The 25,310-nt window shown below is 35.8% G+C and overlaps 1 protein-coding gene across 18 annotated transcripts; it reads left to right on the forward strand.

Moving 5' to 3' along the window:
• The first annotated feature begins 3,367 nt into the window (after positions 1 to 3,367).
• Positions 3,368 to 15,961, forward strand: EMB175 (Pentatricopeptide repeat (PPR) superfamily protein). Of its 18 annotated transcripts, XR_015907468.1 has the most exons (10): positions 3,368 to 3,796; positions 5,339 to 5,453; positions 5,648 to 5,742; positions 7,641 to 10,420; positions 11,298 to 11,692; positions 13,152 to 13,485; positions 13,590 to 13,705; positions 13,798 to 13,848; positions 13,921 to 13,957; positions 14,523 to 15,097. XR_015907468.1 is itself a non-coding variant. In XM_088509307.1 (4 exons), exon 4 carries the CDS (start codon positions 7,720 to 7,722, stop codon positions 10,384 to 10,386), a length of 2,667 nt encoding a protein of 888 aa, XP_088365433.1. In that variant the 5' UTR covers positions 3,368 to 3,796; positions 5,339 to 5,453; positions 5,648 to 5,742; positions 7,638 to 7,719; the 3' UTR covers positions 10,387 to 10,570. The 18 variants fall into 18 exon arrangements, 4 of the variants coding, with proteins under 4 accessions (XP_088365433.1, XP_088365432.1, XP_088365431.1 ...); XR_015907463.1 differs by having other exon boundaries at positions 5,648 to 10,420; positions 11,298 to 12,642; XR_015907462.1 differs by having other exon boundaries at positions 5,648 to 10,420.
• Positions 15,962 to 25,310: the final 9,349 nt, after the last annotated feature.

The raw sequence follows: 25,310 nt of genomic DNA on the forward strand, positions 1-25,310 counted from the left end.
GTTAGGGACGAAAAAAGTACTTAACCCTTTGACTATATCTCATCAATAAGATCACAAACATCACACTATTTCTTTATTTCAGTAGATGTATCACTAATAACTACACTCTACGCTAGAAGAATATAATTCAATACAAATTATTTGCAAAAGAAGAAGACAGGAAGTCAAGAAAAGCAAGATGTTCACAATGAATCAAAAATTTGAAGTCAATAGATGTTCACAATCTGTATTTCATGCAGGATGATGAGCATTATCAAGAGAAATACTACCTAATAGCTTGTGGCTTCCGGTTCATTATGCTGGCCGTTACCAGGATATAAGATAGAATTCAAACAATTTTTGTTCAAATAAAGCTGTTCCAAACTGAAAATTTAGAATAATAAGAGACTTAAAGTCTACTCAGAAGTAGAGGTAGTGATTAGTGAAAAGAATACAGAAATCACAAAGAAGGTAAATACTTGTTGCCAGTAACACAGATACCACCTATGGCTTTAACAACATTTCACTTTAATCATACGATTTCACTCTGGTGCTAAGCACCTACAATAAGTAGTTAACTGAAATATTAAGTGGTTAGATAAATAAATGGTTACTAAAGTCAAATGTGGCTAAAATGGTATCAGTCCCCCCTAGAGTTAAGAATGTATTATAGAATTGAAAACATTTTGCCATAACCAACCATCTTGGCACACATCATCACGTCTCTGTACGACTGTACCCTAATCAATTCATACATAAGAGTTTCTTTAATTTATCTATGTATCTATCTATTTTTTTTTATTTTACCAAAAATAGGAGACTCGAACCTGCAACTTCTTAATTGAGTACGAAGAGACTATGCCATTTGAGTTATAATTCATTGGCTATGTATCTATCTATTTTATCTATATAAAAATTGATATGTATATTTTTTTTTGGTGGGTACTCCCATGAAGATATTATAATTATCTTCATGTGATGATTTTTCTTTTTGTCCCTTAGATGATAGATTGTAGGGTTAGATTTTGATATGTTATAAAAGTGTTGTTTTTATTTAAAGTGTGGCCAAATCAATAAATCACACTTTTATACAAAGCATTTTCATAAAAAGATGTTTTTTGCATCTTCATTTGAGTAACTCCCTTTTTTTTATAATAAAAAAATAACATCTCATTTAATATTGTATTCCCACATTAACTTTTTCTTCAGCTTGTAATTTTTATAGATTTTTTAATTTTATTTCTATTATCTCTTTCTATCTAATAACTTTCATTAACATTATCTCTTAATTAATATATATAAAAACTCATACATATATTTTCTTATAATTAGAAAATGACATCTCATGTTAATATTCTATTGCCACATTTTGCTCATCGCGAAGTCCCACCGGTCACCGTCAGCCCCCCAGCCGTCGCCAATCTTCTCCTCCTCACCGTCTTTGTGCTCGTCGCAAAGCCCCACCAGCCACTGTCAGCGCCCCAGCCGTTGCCATTCTTTTCCTCCTCACCGTCACTGTGCTCGTCGCGAAGCCCCACCAGCCACCGTTAGCGCCCCAGCCGCCGCCACTCTTCTCTTCTTCACCGTCTCTGTGCTCGTCGTGAAGCCTGCCTCTGTCTTCGTCGTCAAAAACGCCTATGTCCTAGCCATCTCTCTCTGTCTCTCCATGTGTCGAGCACACCCCTGCCGCCGTGGCCTCATTGCCGTCTTTCTCTGCCGCCGTGAGTTATTCAATCTTCAGTAATTCAGTTAATTTTTTTTATTTTGTTATAATGATTCTAAATTGCTGTATTTTACTATTTTGGATTCTGAATTTTGGCTGTTGAACAGAAAAGATTCTAGATTTCTGGTTGATATAATTGTAAAAAACACAATAGATTCTGGATTTCTGGATTTTATTTTGCTGTATGTAATTTGTATTGTTGTTGGATTACCATGGCTAGGTTTTATTCTGAATTTTGGATTCTGGTTTATTTTTGCTGTATGTAATTTGGATTCTGGTTTATTTCAAGGTTCTGAAAACTAGTTCAAACCAGTTGAACCGCTACAAAAAAGGATCAGACAAATGCTAAAACCACCAATTTCAAAAATCATAAGCGAATTGTCGAACCGGTCGGTCGAACCAAACCGTGACCCGACCGATTTTTTGAGTAAGGAACCAAACGTCGTCGTTTCATTGTGCTGCACACTAAGGGTGTGTTTGGATTTGCGTTGGAGAAGAGAGAAGCTCGTTTGAGTTTCTTGAAAGCTTCATCTTTATGTTTGGCAATATTTTTATGCTATAAATGCAGAAGTGATTTTTGCCTTCAACCCAGGGTTACCAAAAGCTAAAAATTCTAGCTTTTGCGTTCACCTTTTCACGTTGGATTGAACTTTAGGTTCTATGTACCAATTATGTCCTTCACTATTCATATGTTTATTTTTTTTTATAGTACTTTTTCTAATACTCTCTTATGTATATTATTATTTTTTATAAAACTTCTGTTTTTTTATATGAGTTCTTTTATTGTTATTGTTATTTTTTTCTGTATGGAATATTTTTTTTACTTTGTATTATAATTCTATTAATCCTATTAGAGTACTAAAAAATATTGAGAGTACTAAAAAAAATATTAAAATTTATTTAAATATTTAAAATAAAATTATAAGATAACATAAAATAATTATTTAAATTCATGTCCTTTTTTGTAATTTTTTATCTAAAAGTGATTTTGAATAATGTAATCCAAACAATATTTAGTTTACTATAATCCATTTTGAATAAAAATTACCAAACATAAACCACGATTAATACTAACTCACTTTTGATCAAAATCAATTCTACAAAATCAATTTTATACAAACCTCAGTTTGCAAACCGTAATCCAAACACACACTAAATAGCCCAAACCAAACTCCATTGTCCAGATCGCGCCTCTGCCTCAATGCCTCTCTCACACGGGTTCCTCTCATCGAGCTTCTGGTCATCCGTCCAGCCACCGCCTGCTATCGCCGCCGTCGGAACTTCGAACAACCACCGCCTGCTCTTTCACTTTCCCTCCATCGCGTAGCAGCCATTGCAACCTTCCTTCCCTTCCATCGCGCAGCCACACTTTCGCTGGCGCTAGTTTTGTTCTACCGCAGCCACTGTCCTGTTCAAAGCCCGTTCGAAGGTGCGCCTTGTCTTTGTGTCTCCCTCTTGCGTGCTCCAATGTTCTAAAAACCGGACAGATTCAAACATGAATCGATGGAAAAACGGTTTGATCCTCCTCTTAAAACCGCTATCCTCCAAACCGTTAATAAACCGCTAAACCAAACAATAACCGACCGGTTGGACCAGATCGAAAATCGACCGATTCTTAAGAAACGCCGTCGTTTTCATTGTTTCCCACCCCAACTCCCCCACGCAAGTCCATCACCCGGATAACATCGCCCCCCTCCCACCCCCAAAACACCAAACACTCAAGCCCTAAGGTTCCAAACCTAAAACCCAGCTTCGTCAACGGAACCACCGCCGCCGTCCGTGGTTGTCGGCGTCTTCGCAGCCTCCTCCTTCCCCTGTCCCAAATCCATACGGCCAGACCTTCTCTTTGTCTGCTCAGACGCGCTTCCGCCGCCGTTTGTTTGCCGTTCACGTTCGCCTCTAAGTTCAGCCGTCGTCTTCCTTCGCGTTCTTCGCCGTTCACGTTCGCTCGGCGTTCACCGTTCGCGTTCACTCGCCGTTCACCGTTCGAGTTAGCATTCGCGTTCGTCTGGAAGCCACGTTGCTCTGCTTCAAACTCTGCGACCAACCCGCGCGCTCCACGTAGCCGTCGAACTGCTCTCTTTTGTCGCCGCCGTGAGTTCCCTAAACCCGCCACCAATACTCTACTTCAAACTCTGCAACTTCTGATTTCTATTACAATAAGTAACTATTTGATTTGGTAGTGGTTTGGTTATTTTTCCCATAGATTATACAATTGTTATGTTCTCTTCTCTATCAGATTGATATTAAGTTTTGAATTCTCTTATTTCGTTTTAATTTTACCGCACTCAACATGTTTGATGAAATGCTTTAACCATATTTCTGGTTGGTTTTATAATTTCTAGCTTTTAGAAACTTAGTAAGTTGATTGCATGTGAAATTAAGAATAATTGGGTCTTAGTAATTAGGAAAGTTTAGGTGCACAAATAGCATCTTTGCAGAAAACATATTAGCATGATGATTCCACTTGCATTAGTGTTCTTTTGGTAAATTTTAACTGTTATTGTGAACTTGTTAATTTGCTAATTGTTCTTGTGTTGTTGTTCTGTTGTTCTTCTGTTATCTTTAATTTTTTTGTTTTTGTTGTGATTTTCTGTTCTTGGTTTAAGCTGTGATTGAAGGTTCTTAGTTTGGGTATTCTTCACTTTCCTGTAAGCTTAGCTTTTAATTCTTTGAGCATACACGTATCAAATCATTGTTTTCAGCTATGGTGATTTTTAGATTTTTTTTTGGTTGCTTTGTTTTAAATGTTCCTATTGCTGTTGTGTTTTTGCTGTGATTTAAATGTTCTTTTGATTCTTTTTTTTCCGAATGCCCAGTCAGTGCTCGGTTGATTGGTTTTGCTTACTAATTGTATTTGATGATAAATTTTAAATTGATAACTCTATTACTGCTTTACTGTCTGTTTTTGTAGTTAAACTTTATTAAAGTTTCTTGAATTTGCACTGCCTATGTTACTGATTCACTGTTCCTTCATTGCTTTTTTTTGTTGTTAATCATTGTGAAGAGCTTTGTTAAAATTGGGTTGAAAACTGTTAATCTTTCTTCATTTTTCACTGTTCTAACTTCTGTTCTTAGTAAAAGATTTACAATTGGTGATCTTTTGATTTATTATATGCTTTATGTTTTCATTGTTCTATTCTTATGAAGGAAAAAAAATTGCAATTAGTGATTGTATGATTCATGTTTTGATTGTTCTGTTATATAAAAAAATTCTGTTTTCATTGTTTGGTTGCACTGTCCCTGTTCTTGATCTCCGCCGACTTGCTACCTCTCCTCCGTGTTGGATTCTTTTTGTTTCAGGCTTTGTTGGATTCTTTTTGTTTCAGGCTCTGTTGTGTGTTTGTTGTGCAAAACTATTATTTTTTGTTTTACTTTTTGACTCGGCTACATTAAGACAATATTCTCTATCTTTAACCTGTGCATTGTAATTCAATCCAGCTATTTTTAATGAAAGTATAATTATGTTAATTGTCAACAAATTTGCAGCAAGTTTTTGCATATTTTGATGATTAATTACATTTAGTTGGTGATATTTTATGTAGGGTTTTAAATGTGAAAGATATTTAGGATGTTTATTTATAATTTATTTATTATTTTATTATGGAATGGTTTTTCCGGTTGAACCACGGTTAGACCGGTTGGACTAGTAAACCAGTGAACCAGTGACTAGAGCCGTAGAGCGGTTTGATGACTGGTCCGGTTTTCAGAACCTTGGCGTGGTCTGTTGAAGTCTTCTTCTAGCTTCTAGGTAATTTTTTCTTTAACTATAATTGAATAATTTTTCGATTCTGTGAAGTTCTGTGAGCTGTGAACTGTGATTTGTGATTTTTGATTTTTCTGTGAACTGTGAATTGAAGTTACTGAACTGAACTGTGAACTTTGTTGAATAATTTTTTATTTTTCACTTTCCACCCCGGATCTGTTCTGCCAACTGCATCACAGAGCACTAGTTGCAGAACTCTGCCGTCGCTGTGCCGAGGAAGACGACCTTGAACTTCCGCCGTCTTGTCGCCATCCGTCCTCCTCTGCGATCGAAGGTCTCTGACTCAGCTCACTTGTTCTTCATTTTTTTTTTAATTTTTTGTGCTTTGTTCAGAAATCATCGAATGATTATTGAATATTTTGTGTTTTTATTGAATGATTATTGATTAGCTCTTTGCTGCTGTTTTGTGTCTTTTTTGGGTTGTGATGTGTTGCTGCCTGCTGGTGATGAATTTGTTTCTGTTTACTATTTTGTGAATTTTTTTGATAGTGATGTGCTGCTGCTACTGTTGATGTGCTGCTTTGTGTTTACTATTTTGTGGTTTTTTTTGGGGAGTGATGTGCTGCTGCTGCTGAGGTGCTGTTTTGTTTTTTACTGTTTTGTGATTTAATTATGCTTAAATTGTGAGTTTGTGACTCTCTTGAACTCTTAATGATTCATTGGTTTATGATTTAATTATGCTTAGATTGAGTTTTTGCAAATTTTGATGATTGATGGCAAACTTTCATGTTGGCCTTTTATTTTTAGATATTTCTTGTGTTTTTAATTTTTGTTGAACAATTATTTGATTATTGATTAGCTCTGATTTTGCTGTGCTACGGTTTTGTGTTGTGATTTTATTTTGTTTTACTGATTATTGATTATTGATTAAATGTTTGTGCATATAACCTCTGTCTTGTGAGTGCTTTAACTTTTATGTTTGTGCACTACATTGGCAGAGAAACTATATGATTTGTCAGCTACCCTTCTCAAGAGCCTGATGAATATTTTGTTCAGAAACCACTTTGAATGATTATTGATTAGCTCTGCTCACTGTTGTTGTGCTCGTTCTTCTCTACTCTGAATTTTACTGTATTGTTGTGCCTTTTGTGCTCATTGTTTTTAATTCAATGAAGTAATAGATGAATTGAATTAAACTCAATTAACTAGTTAAGTATATGATCGAATATTTGTTATTGGTTTGGTTAATTAAATGATTTTTGTTTTGTTTTTTGTGACTATCTTAATGAGTTCAATAGTAATATAATGACTAATGAATGATAAATTGTTAATAATTATGAAATCAAATGTTATATTAGATTTTGGTTGATGTACTACTTTATATTTAGAAGATATTTTAAAATTTATATTAGACTATAATTATGTTTTAGATTATTTATTTACAATTTATTTATTATTTTATATAAAACGGTTTTTTCAGTTAGACCACAGTTGAACCGGTTGGACCACTGAACTAATGAACCAATGACTAGAGCGGTTTGATGATCAGTTCGATTTTCAAAACCTTGTTTTATTTTGAGTTGGATATGCTTGTAATTCAATCCTCAAATACAATTGATGGAGACAATAAAACACTTAATGATGTTCATGATTTTTTATTAGTATCTGTGTTTAGTTGAAAATTTGTTTGTTTAATGTTTCTTTTGGTGGTAGAACATTTTGTGTTGGTTGTTCATGTCCGTTATTGATTTTCTTTAATTATAAACTTTGATGGTTGAAGTTGTTTATAACCTTTCAATGTTAAATTATGAATAATTTATTGTGTGAAATAGTGAAATTTTGAATTTTATTACCTTAGAAATTATTGAATTTAAATATTTGAAATTATATATTGAATTTTTTTATAATTTTATTCTAAATTTAATCAAACCAGTTCAACCCCGATAAGACTCCGGTTAGACCATTGCACCATTGAATATTTTATAATTATAAACTTTCAGTGTTTTGATTGATACTTGATAAGTTGATAGCAACGAAGAGCATGAATGTATGATAAATACGTATCTGCCTCTTCTGTTACATCCCATTTTAATAAGGATTTAATTTTGAGGCGGTAAATGATTTTTCAATCATGCTACATGTACACTAAAATTGGCTACTAAAATCAATTACTAATATATTTGTATATATGTGTGTGTGTGTGAGAGAGACTAAAAAGCTGGGATTTAGTAGGCTGCTGCAGGTACAAGAGAGGCCACATAGGAATGTGAAGCCTACTAATAATGATAGTGATAATCATTATTATCGACAGATGGCATCCCTCCTTCTCCGATCCACTTCTTTCTTCTTCTCCCCTCTCCCTCAGTCAAACCCCATCAACCTCAAAACCCCTTCTCAATTTTCCTCCTTTCTTCACTCACACTCACACTCACACACTCAATACAAACTCTCCATCAAACTCAACCACCATCATGCCCTCCTGCCCCCTCTCCTCCAATCAACCCTTTCCCACGACCACCAATACCCCCTCCTCCTCGACGCCCTCTCCGCCTCCCTCCGCTTCTCCCCACACCTCGCCTCCGCTGTCCACGCCGCCCTCCTCAAGCTCCAAGAACACCACACCCCACACCTCTTCACTGCCCTCCTCCTCGCCTACCTCAAGCTCAACCTCCTCCCCGCCGCCCACCGCCTCTTCCTCTCCCTCCCTTCTCCTCCAAATGTCGTCGTCTATTCGGCCCTCATCTCCGCCTTCTCCAAGTCCAACAACCACCACCATCGCCACCATGCCCTCCTCTTCTTCCTTCACATGGTACATTCCGATGTTCTCCCTAATGACTACGCCTTTGTCGCCGTCTTAACTGCTTGCATTCAAACCCAAAATCTCCAATTCGGCCAGCAATTACATGCCGCGATTGTGAAAACCGGTTACTTGGACTCTGCTTTTGTTGCAAATGCGCTTATGGGGTTGTACGGTAAGTGTGGCGGGCGTTACAGTTTGGTTCTCAAGCTGTTCGATGACATGCTTCAAAGGGACATTGCGTCGTGGAACACTGTTATATCTGTTGCCGTGAAGGAATTCATGTATGATGACGCTCTTTCGTTGTTCCGTGAGATGCAAGCAACGGATGATTTGAGAGTGGACGATTTTACCCTCTCCACGCTTTTGGCTGCTTGTTCTAGAAGTGCTTCGGTGGTGGAAGGTTTCCAAGTTCACACGCACGCTATTAAGGTTGGGTGGGGAAACAATTTGAGCGTTGGCAATGCGCTTATTGGGTTCTACACCAAGTGGGGGACGATTGATGATGTGGTGGATTTGTTTGAGGAGATGAATGAGAGGGATGTGATAACTTGGACCGAAATGGTAGCGGCGTACATGGAGTTTGGGTTTGTAGATTTGGCAATGGAGGTGTTTGATGAGATGCCGGAGAGAAACGTGGTGTCTTATAATGCTTTATTGTCTGGGTTTTGTAAGAATGGGGAAGGTTTAAAGGCTTTGGATTTGTTTTCAAAGATGGTGGAGGAGGGAATGGAATTAACGGATTTCAGTTTGACTAGTGCAGTTAATGCTTGCAGCTTGCTTGGTGACTATTGGGTTAGTAGGCAGGTTCATGGGTTTGCTCTCAAATTTGCTTTCGGATCGAATGCATGTGTTGAAGCGGCTTTGCTTGATATGTACACGAGGTCTGGGAGGATGGGAGATGCCAGGAAGATGTTCTGTAGGTGGGAGTTGGAGGAATTCATCTCTGTGGTTTGTACATCCATGATATGCGGCTATGCTCGAAATGGGCAGCTGGACGAGGCGATTTCTCTTATCCAACAGAGTCAATCAGAAGGGAAGATGATCATGGATGAAGTTGCGGCCACTTCGATGCTTGGTATTTGTGGGACTATTGGATGTCATGATATGGGTAAGCAAATTCACTGCCATGCTGTTAAGTTTGGTTATGAATCTAATATCGGAGTTGGGAATGCAGTTGTTAGTATGTATTTTAAGTGTGGGAATGTGGATGATGCAATTGGGATGTTTAATGGTATGCCTTCAACCGACATTGTTTCATGGAATACTTTGATTTCCGGACATCTTCTACAGAGACAGGGTGATAAAGCATTGGAAGTATGGTCAGATATGCAGAAGAAAGGCATAAAGCCTGACCAAGTCACATTTGTTTTGGTCATTTCTGCTTACAGGCTAACTAGCTTGAATTTGGTTGATGATTGTCATCGTTTGTTTAATTTGTTGCGAAACGAATATCAAGTTGAGCCTACTTGCGAACACTATTCTTCCTTCATCAGTGTTTTGGGTCAGTGGGGTCTTCTGGAAGAAGCAGAGGAAACCATCAAGACAATGCCTTTTGAGCCTTCAGCTTCTGTTTGGCGTGCTTTGCTTGACAGTTGCAGACTACACAAGAACACAATCATTGGAAACCGGGCTGCCAAGCATATTCTTGCCATGGAACCTAAGGATCCATCAACCTACATACTCATTTCAAATTTGTATTCTGCTTCTGCAAGATGGCACTTGTCTGAAATGGTAAGAAAGGATATGAAAGAAAAGGGATTTCACAAACATCCGGCACAAAGTTGGATCATTTGTCAGAATAAGATACATTCATTCTATGCAAGAGATAGATCCCATCCCCAAGAGAAAGACATATATAGCGGATTGGAGATTCTAATCTTGGAGTGCCTAAAAGCTGGGTATGAACCTGATACAAGTTTTGTTCTGCATGAAGTAGAGGAATATCAAAAGAAAGATTTTCTGTTCTGTCATAGTGCAAAGCTGGCAGCTACTTATGGAATTCTGATGAGCAAACCAGGGAAGCCAATTCGGATTGTGAAGAATATCCTTCTCTGTGGGGACTGCCATACATTCCTAAAATATGTATCCGTTGTCACTAAGAGGGATATTTTTCTTAGAGATTCTTCAGGATTTCATTGTTTCTCCAATGGCCAGTGCTCTTGTAAAGACTATTGGTGAAACAATACATGATCCATGTATACTGAAAAGTTTTGTAAGTTTAGAGATATATATTATTTATATTATAAAAATGTAGTTCAGATGTTATTTGCAGAGACATCCTAAATACCTGGCATTTATTGATGTATTACATCTAAGAGATAATAACTGGATATAGTTCATACAAAATGTGACATTGTTGAAACTGTTGTCTATTCCAATTTCTAGATTATTTGCACCAATCCAATTTTACAAACACTAACATCTACTCACAAGTTGTTGAGTGTCTAAAGTCCTCCATAGGTTCAAATAATACTTTTTTAAACTTTATTGTGTTTTATGTTCCAGTTCATGTGAGTAAGTTTTATAAAGTAATTAGATTAATTTGATGAATGAAGTTGTATGGAAGAGTGGAATGATGTAAATGATATTCATTATATGATGATGGATAAATTATACAAATAGATAATTGATCAATGTTGGAGGAGCCAACCACAACTTTCATGGCTAAGATGATAGTTGTTTTGACTTCATCAAATGTGCACTAGGACTTTTTTCACTGACTTCCAATGTCAATTGGTTAAATAAGTTTTTTTTTTTTTTTTTCAATTATTTGATTTTCTTGGGTTTTCTGATATTATATATACACCTTTCTAATATGTATCAATATCAGCCTATTTGTAGAAATGACCATGGCCTCATTCTTTTTCTTAGAATATCTCTGTTTAGGGGGTTAAAATTAGGTTTGAAATTTTCATGAGTTCCACATATAATCTTACACATCAAGCTCATCAATGAAATTTTGCACTCATTTTTACTCCTCAAAACAAAAATACTCTTATTACTAATAAAAAAATATGTACAGCCTCAGATTGATGCTACATAGCTTAAATTTCTATATATGTTTCTAATACTGCTGGCTGATTTTGCAGATAGATTCAGCTGCAAATATCCTGAAAAGGTTGAAGACATTTGGAACTTGAGAGGAATATTAAACACTTCATGGCATAGGGTGAAAGTTCAAGCCGGTCACTCAAACTTATAAAATAAAATTTAAAAGAAAAAATCTTGTCACTATGCAGCCTTGCTTTTTTTTTTTTTTGCCTTACATTCATTATAGTGACTGATTTTAGTATAGACGTAGCATGATTGAAAGATCATTTACTGCCTCAAAATTAAATCCTTCTTAAAATGGGATGTAACGGCAGATACGTATTTATCATACATTCATGCTCTTCGATGCTATCAACTTATCAAGTATCAATCAAAACACTGAACTTTTCATCCAGAAGCTTCAATTCTTCTTATCCGCATTATTACACTCCAGGTACGCCATCTTATAATCATGAGACACTTTTCTGTGGAGATTTTTTTATGTTCCGTTTTTGAAGTTTCTTCGACCCTGTCACCAAATTGAAAATTTTGTTATGTGAAAGTTCTCTGTGTTTGAAATTCAATCATTCATCTTATTATTTTCTTTCTTATACAATATGTGAAACACTTGGATTTCAATTTTATATATTTGCTTGAAGAGGCTACTGAAACTTTTTCAGTTTCATCATTGTAACGCGGGTTTAATCTATTTCCTCTCATATTGTATGCATGTTTGTTTATTCTGTTTGGTTAATTGTTTCTGGAACCCTAGAATTGCACACTCTTAATTTATCAGTGTTCTAGCAATACAGTGGAATTCGTTGAACTCTTATAGATATAGAATGGAATTGAACTTCTAGATTATGACTTCTCTCACTCACTTATTGCAGCAGATAAATTTTTCTATGCAGAAACTATAGTATTTGGATTATTTATTGCAGTATTATTCTCTCTTCTGTGATTTGGAAGTTGTAGAAGTAGTTAGGTGATATGTTAAGATAGAATATTACATTTTCACAGACTTTGCTGCATTACTTAGTTGTGGAAAAGGAAAGTTATGGGTGTGTTTGTTGCTGATTCTCAAAAAATTGCTTTGACAACTTGATTTCAGAAACTGGAAATAATTTTAATTAGAAGCTACTCTATTTAGTTTTTCCAGAAAAGGTTAATTGATTTTTTTCTTTAAAATTATGTCAAAAATGATTTTTTCAGTGTGTATATATTACTGAATTTTTGTCAGAAAAAGCTAAAACAAACGCATCCTATGTACATCCTTCATAATCCAGCTAACTTTCTTTATTAGTCAAATGAAGATCCTTATCTAGCCTGTGCAGCACCTGAGGTTTGTCATGGTGGTGCCCTTTCTCACGATTCCATCTACTATTGTTTGTGCTGCCTCATATTGTAATTGTTGCACTTAAAATTACTGTTAAGTTTCTATAAATTTTAGCTACGGATACCTTGAACATGTGTAAAACTCTTTGATTTGTATTGTTTCATTGGGAAATCTGTTGACTAGGAATTTTAACTTACTTAATCATATATGCTTTAGCTGTTGTTAAAAGCAATATTTTTGGAATATCGTCTCTTGTGAACTCTTATATGGAATGTAAGTTTCAACTGTGAGTTGATGCTAATTTTAAGTTCATATTTATTTTAGAATGGTTATTTTAGGTATCTGGGAACTGAATCAGTCCTTTTTTCCCTTTGTTTCCAGTTAAGCTAACTTGGGATAACTTGTTTATCAATCAGTCATTTTTTCCCTTTGTTTCCATTTTCTTATGAACACCCAAATATTTAACATGATATGATTTCACTTGTTATAGACCATAGACCACTGTGACTCCTTTTTAAATATTTATAACTCTTCCTAATTATTGTGTCCTGTCATATGGATTTGGATGTTTTATTAGCATTCATACGCTAGGATTTGGATTTTATCCTTGGGCGCTCAAACACCACAAAGTGCAATGTGACAGAAAGAGACAGTACGCTGGGCAAGTCTCTCATCAACTCCATATGGCCTAAGACTACAAATTCTCTCAAAGCCTCACTTCAGTTCCACTCCTTTCTTCTCTTTCCCCTTTCCTTCATCCAATCCTTTCTAATTCCTCCTTTAGACAATCTCAAACTGACCCCTTATCCTCACACTTCAAAAGAGAGAGAGAAGAAATGCCTGGACTCACCGCACCTTCAGATTATTCTAAAGAGCCTCCTCGTCACCCTTGTCTAAAAATTAACTCCAAGGCAAGCCTTATAGTTATCCTAATTATTCCCAGGTCTCATGTGGTTTCATAAATATTTCATTTAAGTTTTGGAGATTATCAGCTTTCATTTTTTCCTTTTGACAGGAACCTTTCAATGTGGAGCCACCACGCTCTGCACTGACATGCTCGTACGCTACTCCTTCAAATTTGTTTTACAAGAGGAACCATGGCCCAATTCCCATCGTTGAAGATATTGAAAGGTTCCTTTTTTTTTCTCGACCTTTTTTCGGCTTAACTATAAATGGAAAAAATAAAATTAACTTTGTCTATGACCTACTTGGCTGAGGAGCAGGTACTCCGTTTTGGTGGAAAAGCCCAAACAGCTTTTCATGAAAGATATCAGGTTAGTGCACTGATTGATTCTATGGATTTGTCAAATAGGAATTGGTTACTGACCTGGTTATTTTGGTGGCAGGATATTGCCCAAGTATAATGTCACTACCACTTTACAGGTTGGTCTCAAATTAACAAGGAACATGATTTATTTCCGTTTTTCTTTTCGAAGGTATTTTTGTTTTTGGTATACATACTGCAAATGAATTTGAATGTCATTCTAATTCTCTATACTAATCTGTTATAACATGTATGCTAATCTATGTTAATAAGTCTCATTTTGAGATTCTTCATCAATCTCAACTCAAGGGAGATGTGAGTTGGTGGAATACATGTTCACTGCAAGGAATTGTGAGACCTCCCATGGGATGATCATATCCACCTCCCATGAGATGATCATATCCAAACTCTTCCTCAGTGGAATACATGTTCACTGTAAGGAATTGTGAGACCTCCCATGGGATGATCATATCCACCTCCCATGAGATGATCATATCCAAACTCTTCCTCAACTTCACTCAACTCTTAGAATGAAGCTTGGTTCAAATATGAAATGGGAATCACATAACGCTTTTGATTATCTCCGACATACACTGCAAGATAACCCTTTGGGACTTGTACGGATTTTGAAATTGCTTGCTTAGCTGAGAATGATGCCTTTCCCCATTTTTCTTGCGTATGTAGGGAATGGAAAGAGCAAGGGAAAGCTCTAGTGCTTAAGAAGAAGGTGTTCAAGTATTGATCTTCAGATTGCCAGGGAGTTGTGTTGTGTTGTTTCTGAAGGCAAGAGAAATGATTGTTGAAGGGGGATAAAAGATGGGGTCATGCATATGAAATCACGTGATGCTGTTTTAGAGTCTCAAACAATGGCCAATAATAGATCATAGCCTCCTACATGTTAAGGTGTAACAGCCAACTAGTATATATATGTGAGATGAATTATTATGAAGTTGAAAGCTATAGATAAATGGACTTAGAGGCGTCTATGCAAACTAAGTCTAATGTTGCATCATGTTTCCCATAGTTTGAGAAGTTCCACATTATGTTGCCCTTGAAAGGTGAAGTTTATATAAATACTTTGTTTAACAAAACCATAGATAAGGTCCTGAATCTTGATCATCATTTATTGACTTCATTATCAGCACCTAAGACACGTGAGATGTTACCAACTAATGGAAGAGATATACAGTACATTGCAAGAGCAAGAACTAGGTTTTACTTGTGCATTAATAAAGATTTCTATCAATACCTTGTGATTTCTTTGGATCCCTTGTACATATTACGGTAGACCCCCATCTTATCAAATATTATTTCTCAAGGAAGCCCTTAGTAACTATATGCAGTATATGTACTCAAACAACAAGGAAGAATTCAGTTATGACAATCCAAATGGAGGTCTCACAATTCCATGCAGTGAGGATGCATTTCTAAACTTCAGTTCTCAATTTTCCCTTGGAGCTCAATTTTTGTAAGAACCATTCACTTGCTTATAATTTTGTTAGACTGATGATCTATATTCACTTGTTCAGTATATCATTTGAACAAGTTAAATTCATTAAAGAATTGAGATATAACAATAGCAACAAGTGTTTTAAGTTGCAACAGTATCATGCCATAAGTTCATAATTACTTTCTCATTTAGAAAAAAACTTCTACAATTCCATAGGATTGAAAGCAAAATGGAAAGTTTCCACAAGACAAAGGATGAAGTGCCTTCTGTACAAATATCTCAACTAATTTATCTACATACTAATAGCATGATCTACATCTCATTCAAGCGAGAATCGATGCTTAAAAACTCATCCTTACTGCACAGAATTGTGAGACCACCCATTGGATGATCGTATCCATATTCTTCTTCAACTTGACTCAACAATTCTCGAAGTAAAGGTTGGTTCAAGTATGATATCGGAATCTCGAACCGCCTCATGTTGTCTCCAACATAGACTGCAAGGTAGCCTTATGGTACTTCAAGCCCCTTGAAAATTGTTTTTGCATGCGGAAACCCACATTGTATTGATTTTCAAAGAATTTGTATGAGAAATAAGTATTTGAGTTAGGATACTTGATCCATATTAGGTTGAAAAATATAGGTAAAAAAATTATAAAAATATTCATCAAAATATAACATGAACAAATTAAAATAAGAAGCTGCAAATATCAGTAATAAATAGCTAAAATTTAATATTATATTTCTATTTCAATGTAATTTTATGAGTGAAAAAAATAGATAAAAAAATGAAGGGCAAATGATCAGAATATATTACCAATAGTCTCCAAATCAGTCAAAGAAGCCATGAAGTTATCTCGGAAATAAAAAACACCAAAAACTAAAAATGGGCCTTGTGTAGCTCAACAAAGTAAATTTCCTTCGGGCTTTGGTCAGTTGAACCCAATTTACTTTTATTACACGAATGAAGACCTGTCCAAAACAAAACAAAAGATAATAACCCAAGAAATAAACGTTTGAAAAATTAGGAATTCCTAATAACGTAATTTGAGAAAGAGGAGAGCACCCCAGAAGATAATGTGAATGATAAGAAAAGAGAGGAACGTCGAACGTGGTCAATACAAAGAAGACATATAGTCAAAGACGAATAACGGCGTAGTTTATTCATATTTAGGGTTTTTTTTTTTATTTATTTATTTATTTTTTGTCATAACACACACCTACCACTCACACTTTTAAACTACAACCGAGTTATTGCTCACAAAAATAAAAATAAAAATAAATTATGTGTAATATATATTCTTCTAAAAAATTTAATTACAAATTTACAATCTTTATTTTTCTCCTAACCTCCTTCTTCACTAAAACGTATTTCTCGTGCTTTCAATTCACAAGTGTTCCATCTACGTTGTTAGATTGGGTTCACTTATATTCTTCTTCCCATAACAACCCGAAAGTGCCATTTTTGAGTTTTTTTTTTTTTTTTTTTTTTTTTTTTTTTTCATACGACGGAGAGAACTGAAGAAGTGATCCAAGCCTCTTTTAAGTTTTAATCACTTTGCAAACCACGCCATTCAGATTCATTAAACATTTTTCTAATTATAAAGCGTTCCAATGCTACCAACAAACTAATCAACTTTGAAGAGTGGTTCAATTATTGGGCATCGATGCACATATTAGAGAATTTTAATTATTTAATTTGTTTATGCATGTTTTACAAAATTTTAAGTGGACTCAATTATTTAAGAATTACCATTATAATTTGTCACTTTAACTAAAGCATCAACAGCTAACTATAAATCTATCTCTCACCTCTTCACGGAAAAGAGATAAGCCGAAAATTGGTAATACTAGAAAGATAAAAAAAAAAATCAGAATTTATCTTATTAGTATTCATTAATTATTACTAACATTAATAATAAATGTTAAATAAGACAAGTTATGGCTAATTATGACTGATTTTTTATGGTTATCATACATTTCTAATCCGAAAAATAACATTTAACAATTAAGCAGGGAGACATCGATATTAGTCGAATCTTGTCCTTAGTGAAGGGATACGGCTAGAATTTGAAATTCAAAAAATAAATTTTATTTAAAGCTATTTTTTTTTTAATTATTTGTGAGCTTTTTTACTAGAGATGATAAATCAGAGAATACAATATTTTAAATAAAATTAATTTACCTAATATTTCTTTTATGTTTCTTGATGCGCAAATAAGCAACTAACTTTGCCTCCTGCTCCTAACTTCCACTCTAACCCCCATCTCCGATTTGCTAATATTGCTACTTTAGAAGTTAGTTACATAATCTATATAGCCATTATTAAAAAAAAAATTGGGCCTTCCTCTAACTTCTGTTACACACCACCGCATAACCGAACTCCCTTTTAATAATATGAGGTGCTTAATTAATTAAGTGATTATATTATAATAATAAATAATTAACTGGTAGCATTTAGCATATCAATATTTAATAGATTCATGTCTCTCTCCTGTAGATTTATGTGGCTGAGATCACGTTTATTTCACGCCTAAGATATTGGAGACTTATATATGTTTCAAAGGCATGAATGTAAGCTAGCTAATGCACGCAATGATAAGTTAAGAGTGTTAATCAATGTCAAAGAAACACCCATCTTCCAATCATTTTGGTTTGTGCTATTTTAATTTGAAAATAACCCTTTTTCTCACCACGATTGATTAGTAACTAATAAATTATTAGATTCGCATTCCTTTCCAATATAATCATCTAATGTGGCTTATGATATATTATTTATTCATCCTTATGTTTGTGTCATGTCTAATATATTGCCAATATGCCATCGATACTTCTTTATCTTTCTTTCTTCTTCTTTTAATTGCAACGGAGCTTCTATTAGAATTTAGATTTAGAAGTGTGCATGGACTAATCATATTCGGTACTTTTAACTAACCCGAAATAATTTATGTCTACCTTAATTTTCTAAGGTTACTCTAAAACCTTAAATAAATTGATCAACTTTCAGGAAAAAAGAATTAAAATGACTATTTATTTTAGTATCAACATAATAATTAAAATATATACAAAAAGCAGTTCACTAGGGCTACCAAGCGTTCTGCTAGAATTTTGAGATGTCCCACCAAAATTTGTCTTTTTTTTTTCAAATTTAAATTTGTTTAGATTAATAAACCATAATTGTTGCTCTGTGTCCACCACACCAACAATCAGCAAGGCTAGGAGAGAGGAGAATCATCATCACAATGAGCCAAATAGTGATGGTGAAAAAGAGGAAGTCGTGTTTCTTGGAGAGGAAGACATTTAAAATGGTGTCTATGCATGCACGAAAAGTTTAAGAGGCTGGCTATTTGCGGATAGATCTTTTTCTGTTGGAATAATAGAGAATACGATGAAGATAAATATGGAGCAACCTGGAGGGATCTCGGGTGAGTGCGATTGGATATAATTATTTTCAATTCTTTTTCGAACAAGAATCTGAAATGCTCTGTATTGAGAGGAGCTCGCCATGGCTTTTCAAAGGCTTCATTCTGCACGTAAGGAAATGGAGGGAAGAGGATGAGACTAGAGGGAATGTGATTTCGACATTCTCGGTTTGGCTACAATTTCGGAGAAGCCAGAGAGTTTCAAAACGAAGGAGGTAGGGCGAAAAGTGGGTGGAAGCATATGAGAGATACTCGATATCGGTTTCTTCGATGTTAAGGGCAAAAGGAACCAGAATTCTCAAGGCAAGGGTAGAATTATGTAGAGATCGAATATTGAGGGACATCTTTACAATTGTAGGACCGAAACAGAATTTCATGGAGATTGGCCTTCGGTATGAAAGGGTTGGAAAGTTTTGTGTCTATTGTGTAAAGATAGGCCATGAATTAAAAAGATGTAATAACTTCATTGAAGATTCAGCCCAGAATTGTGTAAAAGAAAATAAAATTGGAGAGTGGACAAGGACAGACCAAGTGGGGAGAAGAATAAAAGATAAGGAAGAACCAGGATTTGCTACCTTAACCATAGCTGGGACAAGCTTCCTTCAACAAAAGAAGAAGCCTACTCCTGATTGGTTGTTGGAGGATTTTTCTAAATTAAAAGTGGCTGATATGAAGGACAAAGAGAATCAGGCAACTGAAAAGGCACCCGGGATCTTGGCTGATAATATAAGAGGAAGGGAGATTGATGGATTGATGTCAGTAGCCAACATGGGAGAAGCAATAATCTTGCAAGACATCACATACCAACAAAATATGGAGAACTTAGCTTTGGACTCTTATTCTAAATTCCCCAAAACGAATAAGAATCTGGAACTGAAGAAGTTAGCAAGACATAAGGATCAGAGCCGAAACCAGAATCTTGGAGGGAAAAGAAAGATAGATGGAAACGAGAATGAAGACAGCTTGAAAAGAATCTGTTCGAGAATCAACATGCAAAAAGGATGATTAGGTGGAGGGTGCCAGCCGTCAAGTGGCACCCAAGGAGATATGAGGCTAATATCATGGAACTGTCAAGGTTTGAAAAGACCCCTGATAGTCCATAATCTCAAAGGGATTGTTAAATCCCACTCTCCCGAACTTGGTTTCATTTGTGAAAATAAGAACCAAGTTCGACAAGTGGAACGAAAGCTGAATCTAATTTGATTTTATAATCATCATATTGTGGAGCCGGATGGAACAGTAGGTGGGATAGCTTTTGGATGGAAATATGGGCTGAATGTGCAAATTACCAAATCAGATCGGTATTTCATTACTGCCAAAATTCTTGATGTGACTATTAATGAGAGTTGGGGGGTGGTAGGTGTGTATTTCGGCACCAATGAACAGACACGCTTTTATCAATTTGTGGAGCTACATCCTATTATTCAACAGTTTGAGGGTAAGGTTATTATCTTGAGTGATCTTAATGCTATTTTGTCTCCGTTAGAAAAAGAAGGTGGCTGTGATAAAGCTCCTTCTACCATTTTCGCATTTAGTGATTTTATTGATGATAATTTCCTCTTAGATTTGGATATGGTTGGGAGGCCATTTACATGGTCAAATAGACATAGAGAAAATGAATTAATTCAGGAGAGATTGGACAGGATATTAGCGGGGTAACTAGCAGCAGCAATATTCTAACTCTGTGGTTATCAGACTTTCTAAACTAGGCTCGGATCATACCCCTTATTACTTGACACCAATCTGAATTCAAAAAGGTCGAAGAGACACTTTAAATTCCAAGAAAGATGGTGCACAGTAGAGGAAATAAGGCGAACAGTGGAAAAGGTTTTGAGAGAGGAGATTGATGGCTCACACATATTCACCTTATCTCAAAAAATTAAAAGATGCAGGCACAGAATTATTCAATGGCAGCAAGAGAGCAACTACAACTCTAAAAAAGAAATTGACCAGCTCACTATTCGCATTGATGATCTTTCGGCAGTAGGGACTCTAGGGGCACCGAATTAACAGAGCTCGAAAGGAAGCTATAAATTGCTTATCAGGATGAGGAGCTTTATTGAAAAGCAAAATCAAGAGGCAAATGGATTAAGGAGGGTGATCAAAACACTAAGTTCTTTCATCAGAAGTTTAGATCGAGAATCAGAAGAAATAAGATATGAAAGCTAATTGATGACAAGTGAGAAGAAGCTATCTCCAACGCTGCCATTGCTGCGACTGCTGAAAGATACTTTAAAGGTATATTCTCATTAGAGTGTCATGATGATCCAGCCCCCCATTCTTTGATGATTTTTATCCTAGATTATCAACTACTATGAACCGAAAGCTCAGAAGGCTCGTTACTATGGAGGAAGTGAAATGAGCAACATTCAGCATATACCCTCAGAGTGCCCCAGGTGATAATGGGATAATAGCAAAATTCTTTCAGGCTTATTAGGACATTGTGAATGGTGATGTTTTTCGGGCAGTATGGAGCTTCTTTGCGAGTGGTCGAATCCTCAAAAGCTTTAACCACACGCATATTTGCCTCATTCCAAAAATATCGGATGCAGTCAATATGGCTCAGGTGAGACCTATTAGCCTCTCAACGGTTGTTTATAAAATTATATCTAAGGTGATGGTGCACAAATTTCAAGGTTTAATAAATAAGCTTGTTAGTTTAAATCAGAATGTATTTATCAAAGGTCGTATAATATCTGATAACATTCTGATAGCTCATAAGTATATGCATTACATAAAATCCAGGAAGCAGGGGCTAGAATACGAAATGGATATCAAACTAGATATGAGCAAGATTTATGATAGAGTAGAATGACACTTTTTGTGGTTTATATTGGACAAATTGGGTTTTGATGATATTGTGATTAATTGGATTCGTGAATTGGTAACTGATGTTTCGTATTCTGTTGTTGTGGAAGGTCAACCTTATGGTTTCTTTAAATCAAATAAAGGTATCCGACAAGGTGATCCTCTATCCCCGTATCTTTTCTTATTTTATGCAAAAGGTCTTCCCTTCTTGCTACACAAAGCAGAACAAAGCAATGCAATTCAAGGTATCCAGCTGAATAGACGATGCCCAAGAGTAAACCACCTTCTATTTGCGGATGATTCTCCTATTTTATAAGTCATCTAGTAATAGTTGAGATAGATTTCTAAAGTTGTTGGAGCACTACGAGAGCTTTAGTGGACAATGGGTTAACCTTAACAAATCCGTTGTTTTCTTTAGTAATAATACTCCACAATCACTATGAACTCAACTGGCAAAGACTCTAAATATTGGCCATGTTGGTGTGTAGGACAAGTATATTAGTCTACCATCCATTGTGAATAGATCGAAGAAGGCGACATTTAGTTTAATCAAGAAAAAATTTCGATAGAAGATGATGGGGTGGAAAAGGAGACCTCTTTCATCAGGTGGATGACATGTTTTACTTAAAGCAGTTCGTGAGGCAATCCCAATATATACTTTGTCATGCTTCAAATTCTTCGACACTTTGATTTTAGAAATTCATAGCAGGCTGTCACAATTCTAGTGGGGAAAAAAGGGGTTTAAAGAGGAGAATGGTTTGGATAAGCTGGAATACAATGATTCAGCTATAGAAGGAAGGTCGTTTAGGAATCAGATACCTAAAAGCTCAGAACCTAGCTCTATTAGAAAAATAATTCTAGAGAATAATCATTCAACCTAAGTCCTTACTAGCAAGAATTCTCAAAGGAAAGTATTTCAGATATTCTGATGCAATGAGAGCAGAAATAGGAACATTACCTTCATAGGGCTGGCGAAGTCTTCTAGAGGGTAGAAATATTGTTGAAAAAGGCCTGAATTGGCAAGTCGGCTTGGGCTTCTCCATAAGAGTTTTTGACGATCCCTGGCTATCTCCCCCATACCCTTTCACCATTCCCCGAAGTTCAACCCTCCACGCAGTAGCTACAACGATCATTTGGGTAAAAAAACCTGTTAAATGAAGAAAAGCAGTGGAATCAGCAACTAGTTCGAAGCCTTTTTCCTAAAACAATTAGCAATAGAACTTTTTCAATTAAAATTGAGGAAGAGGAGGATCAAATTCAATGGGCACTAAACAAGAATAAGTTTTATACTACAGCCTCAGGTTACCTAGTTGCATATAATTTTCTCCATGAACCCATTGAGTTTTGCCCCCCACTCATGCGTCAAACGGAACTTTGGAACTCTATTTGGAAGCTTGGAATTCTGCACAAAATTAAATATTTTTTTTATGGAAGTGTCTCCATGAGTAGCTCCCTGTACTCTACATTCTCCATCGGCGGTTTCCTTCCACACCGGAAATCTTCTCAAATTGCCAAGAAGAAGATGAAATAGTGGTACACTGTCTATTTAATTATATGCAAAATGATAGAAGAAATCTGGAATCAAAACCACTATTATCATACCTGCCAAGAGCTGTTGGAGGTAGCAACAAGTTTTATGAATGGTGGTTGGGAATTCTTAATGTAGTCAAGTGGTGCGTGGAATTACACTTCGCACAACTGAACCAACAAGTGCATTGGGTCATCCAAGTAATACCTAAGTGAGTCAGAATTGATCCCACGAGGATTGTTGGCTTGAATCAAGTTATGGTTATCTTGTAGATCTTAGTCAGGCGGATAGAAAAGTTGTTTGTTTGTTTAAAGCGCATAAAAGTAAAATAAAAATAACGTTACTCAGTTGATGGTGAATGCAAATGATAAGAAGATGGTTAAAGCTTCAGAGATGCTTTGTTCTTCTGGATTAATTCGGTCTCACTGTCTATGCCAACTGTGAATGATTTCTTCTATGACAGATTGTATATGATCAACGTCTTTCTTGAGAGGTCGCCGATCTTCCTCCAGGATGAACACCAGGGTTAGTGCGCATCTAGTCTGATTGAGGGTGAAGCTCCTGCAGTCCATTCCCCCCTTGATGATCCTGCTCAAAATGCCACAGACAAGGTCAAATCTTCCGGCTCAGAGAATACTACTCCTTTGGCTCTAGCCTTTACCATAAAGACCCTAATCTCCCCATACCTTGGCTGAACTGGTGTCTCGAGAAGTTCCCAACGAAGTCGTGGATTAGCCATCTAAGAAATGTATAATCAAGCTAGTGGTTCATTGATATCCGATGAAAGACGCTCGCTGAATCCATGTAGAATAGAGATAACCTTGTGTCGGTTCAACTCATTCATAAGGTTGAAGAACGAAGATACATCTTAGAATAGAGAATCAAACACGAATTGAGATAGAACAGTAATACTTTTATTAATCCATAAAACTCAGCAGAGCTCCTCCCTTTAACCTAGGAGGTTTAGAGACTCATACTGATAGAAAATACAATGAAAAATAAAAGTGGGCAATGATTGGTCAAAGATCCTAAAACCAGTGTGATCTTCTCCTTTAAATACTAATCTAATAACTAGGAATTACAGAAATAAGATAGGCTTAGGCTTGTAGTGCAAAAATCTACTTCTGGGACCCACTTAGTGAGTGTTTGGGCTGAGCTTGAGTGGTCTCCATGTGCTAGTAGGGCTCTAGAGCGTTGAACGCTGGTTAGGGGCACCTTTTTGGGCGTTGGACACTGGTCACTCTTTTGTGGGCGCTGGACGCCAGAATAGGGTAGATGGCTGGCGTTTAACGCCAGTTTTGGGCCTTCAATTCTGAAGTAAAGTATGGACTATTATACATTGCTGAAAATCCCTGAATGTTAGCTTTCCATAGCCATTGAGAACGCTCCATTTAAACTTCTGTAACTCCAAAATAGCTCTTTCGAGTACAAGGAGGTCAGATCCTGACAGTATCTGCAGTGTTTTCTCTGCCTCTGAATCAGACTTTTGTTTCAGCTCCTCAATTTCAGCCAGAAAATACTTGAAATTGCATAAAAATACACAAAATCATAGTAGAATCCAAAAATGTGAATTTTGCACTAAAACCTATGAAAATATAATAAAACTCAAATAAAAGATGCTAAAAACTATATGAAAATGATGCCAAAAAGCGTATAAAATATCCGCTCATCATCAAGGCAGAGACAAATTCAATCCATCTAAGTCTCCATCTTGTAATTCTTCTCTAGAATATATGGATAAATCGCAATTCTTGGGTCCTTGAAAGTGATCGAGGAGCTCCAGTAGAGATCCTTTCTTCTTCGGTCAAGCTACTCCAAGAACTTGAAAGGCTGTAACAATTCTCAGCCACACACTCTTCGTTCTTTCTTTCTCAATTGAATATTTCATCTTTTTACATTTCTTATTAATGTAACCTTGGATGCACTACCCTATTTCTTCTTTTGTAGTCTCCACCAATAAACATCATTCTTTTATTTGCATCAATAAAATTTAATATCTTTTAAAAAATATATAATAATAAAAATTTTGTAATGTTAATTATTGATACTATGTATGATCATACTAAAAAAAAGACTATCATATTTGATGATTAATTGCCTTGTATTAAGTGGACCAATAAAAATTTATCAAACGAGCGAATACTTTTATACTCATTCTGGCTATTTAAATTTAATCATTGTCCGTGAAACATTGCGCTATGTGATCATCAGAGACTGAGTCAGGATAAGTTTTAGAGAAAGACTAAAAATTGATTTCACAATAA

The sequence above is a fragment of the Arachis ipaensis genome, chromosome B3, assembly GCF_059453495.1.
Source record: "Arachis ipaensis isolate K30076 ecotype BB chromosome B3, ASM5945349v1, whole genome shotgun sequence".
Taxonomy (NCBI): domain Eukaryota; kingdom Viridiplantae; phylum Streptophyta; class Magnoliopsida; order Fabales; family Fabaceae; genus Arachis; species Arachis ipaensis.

What these genes read in the sequence shown, in the direction of transcription:
- EMB175 (XM_088509305.1), top strand. Translation starts at nt 7,597, where the DNA reads ATGTGTGTGTGTGTGAGAGAGACTAAAAAGCTGGGATTTAGTAGGCTG.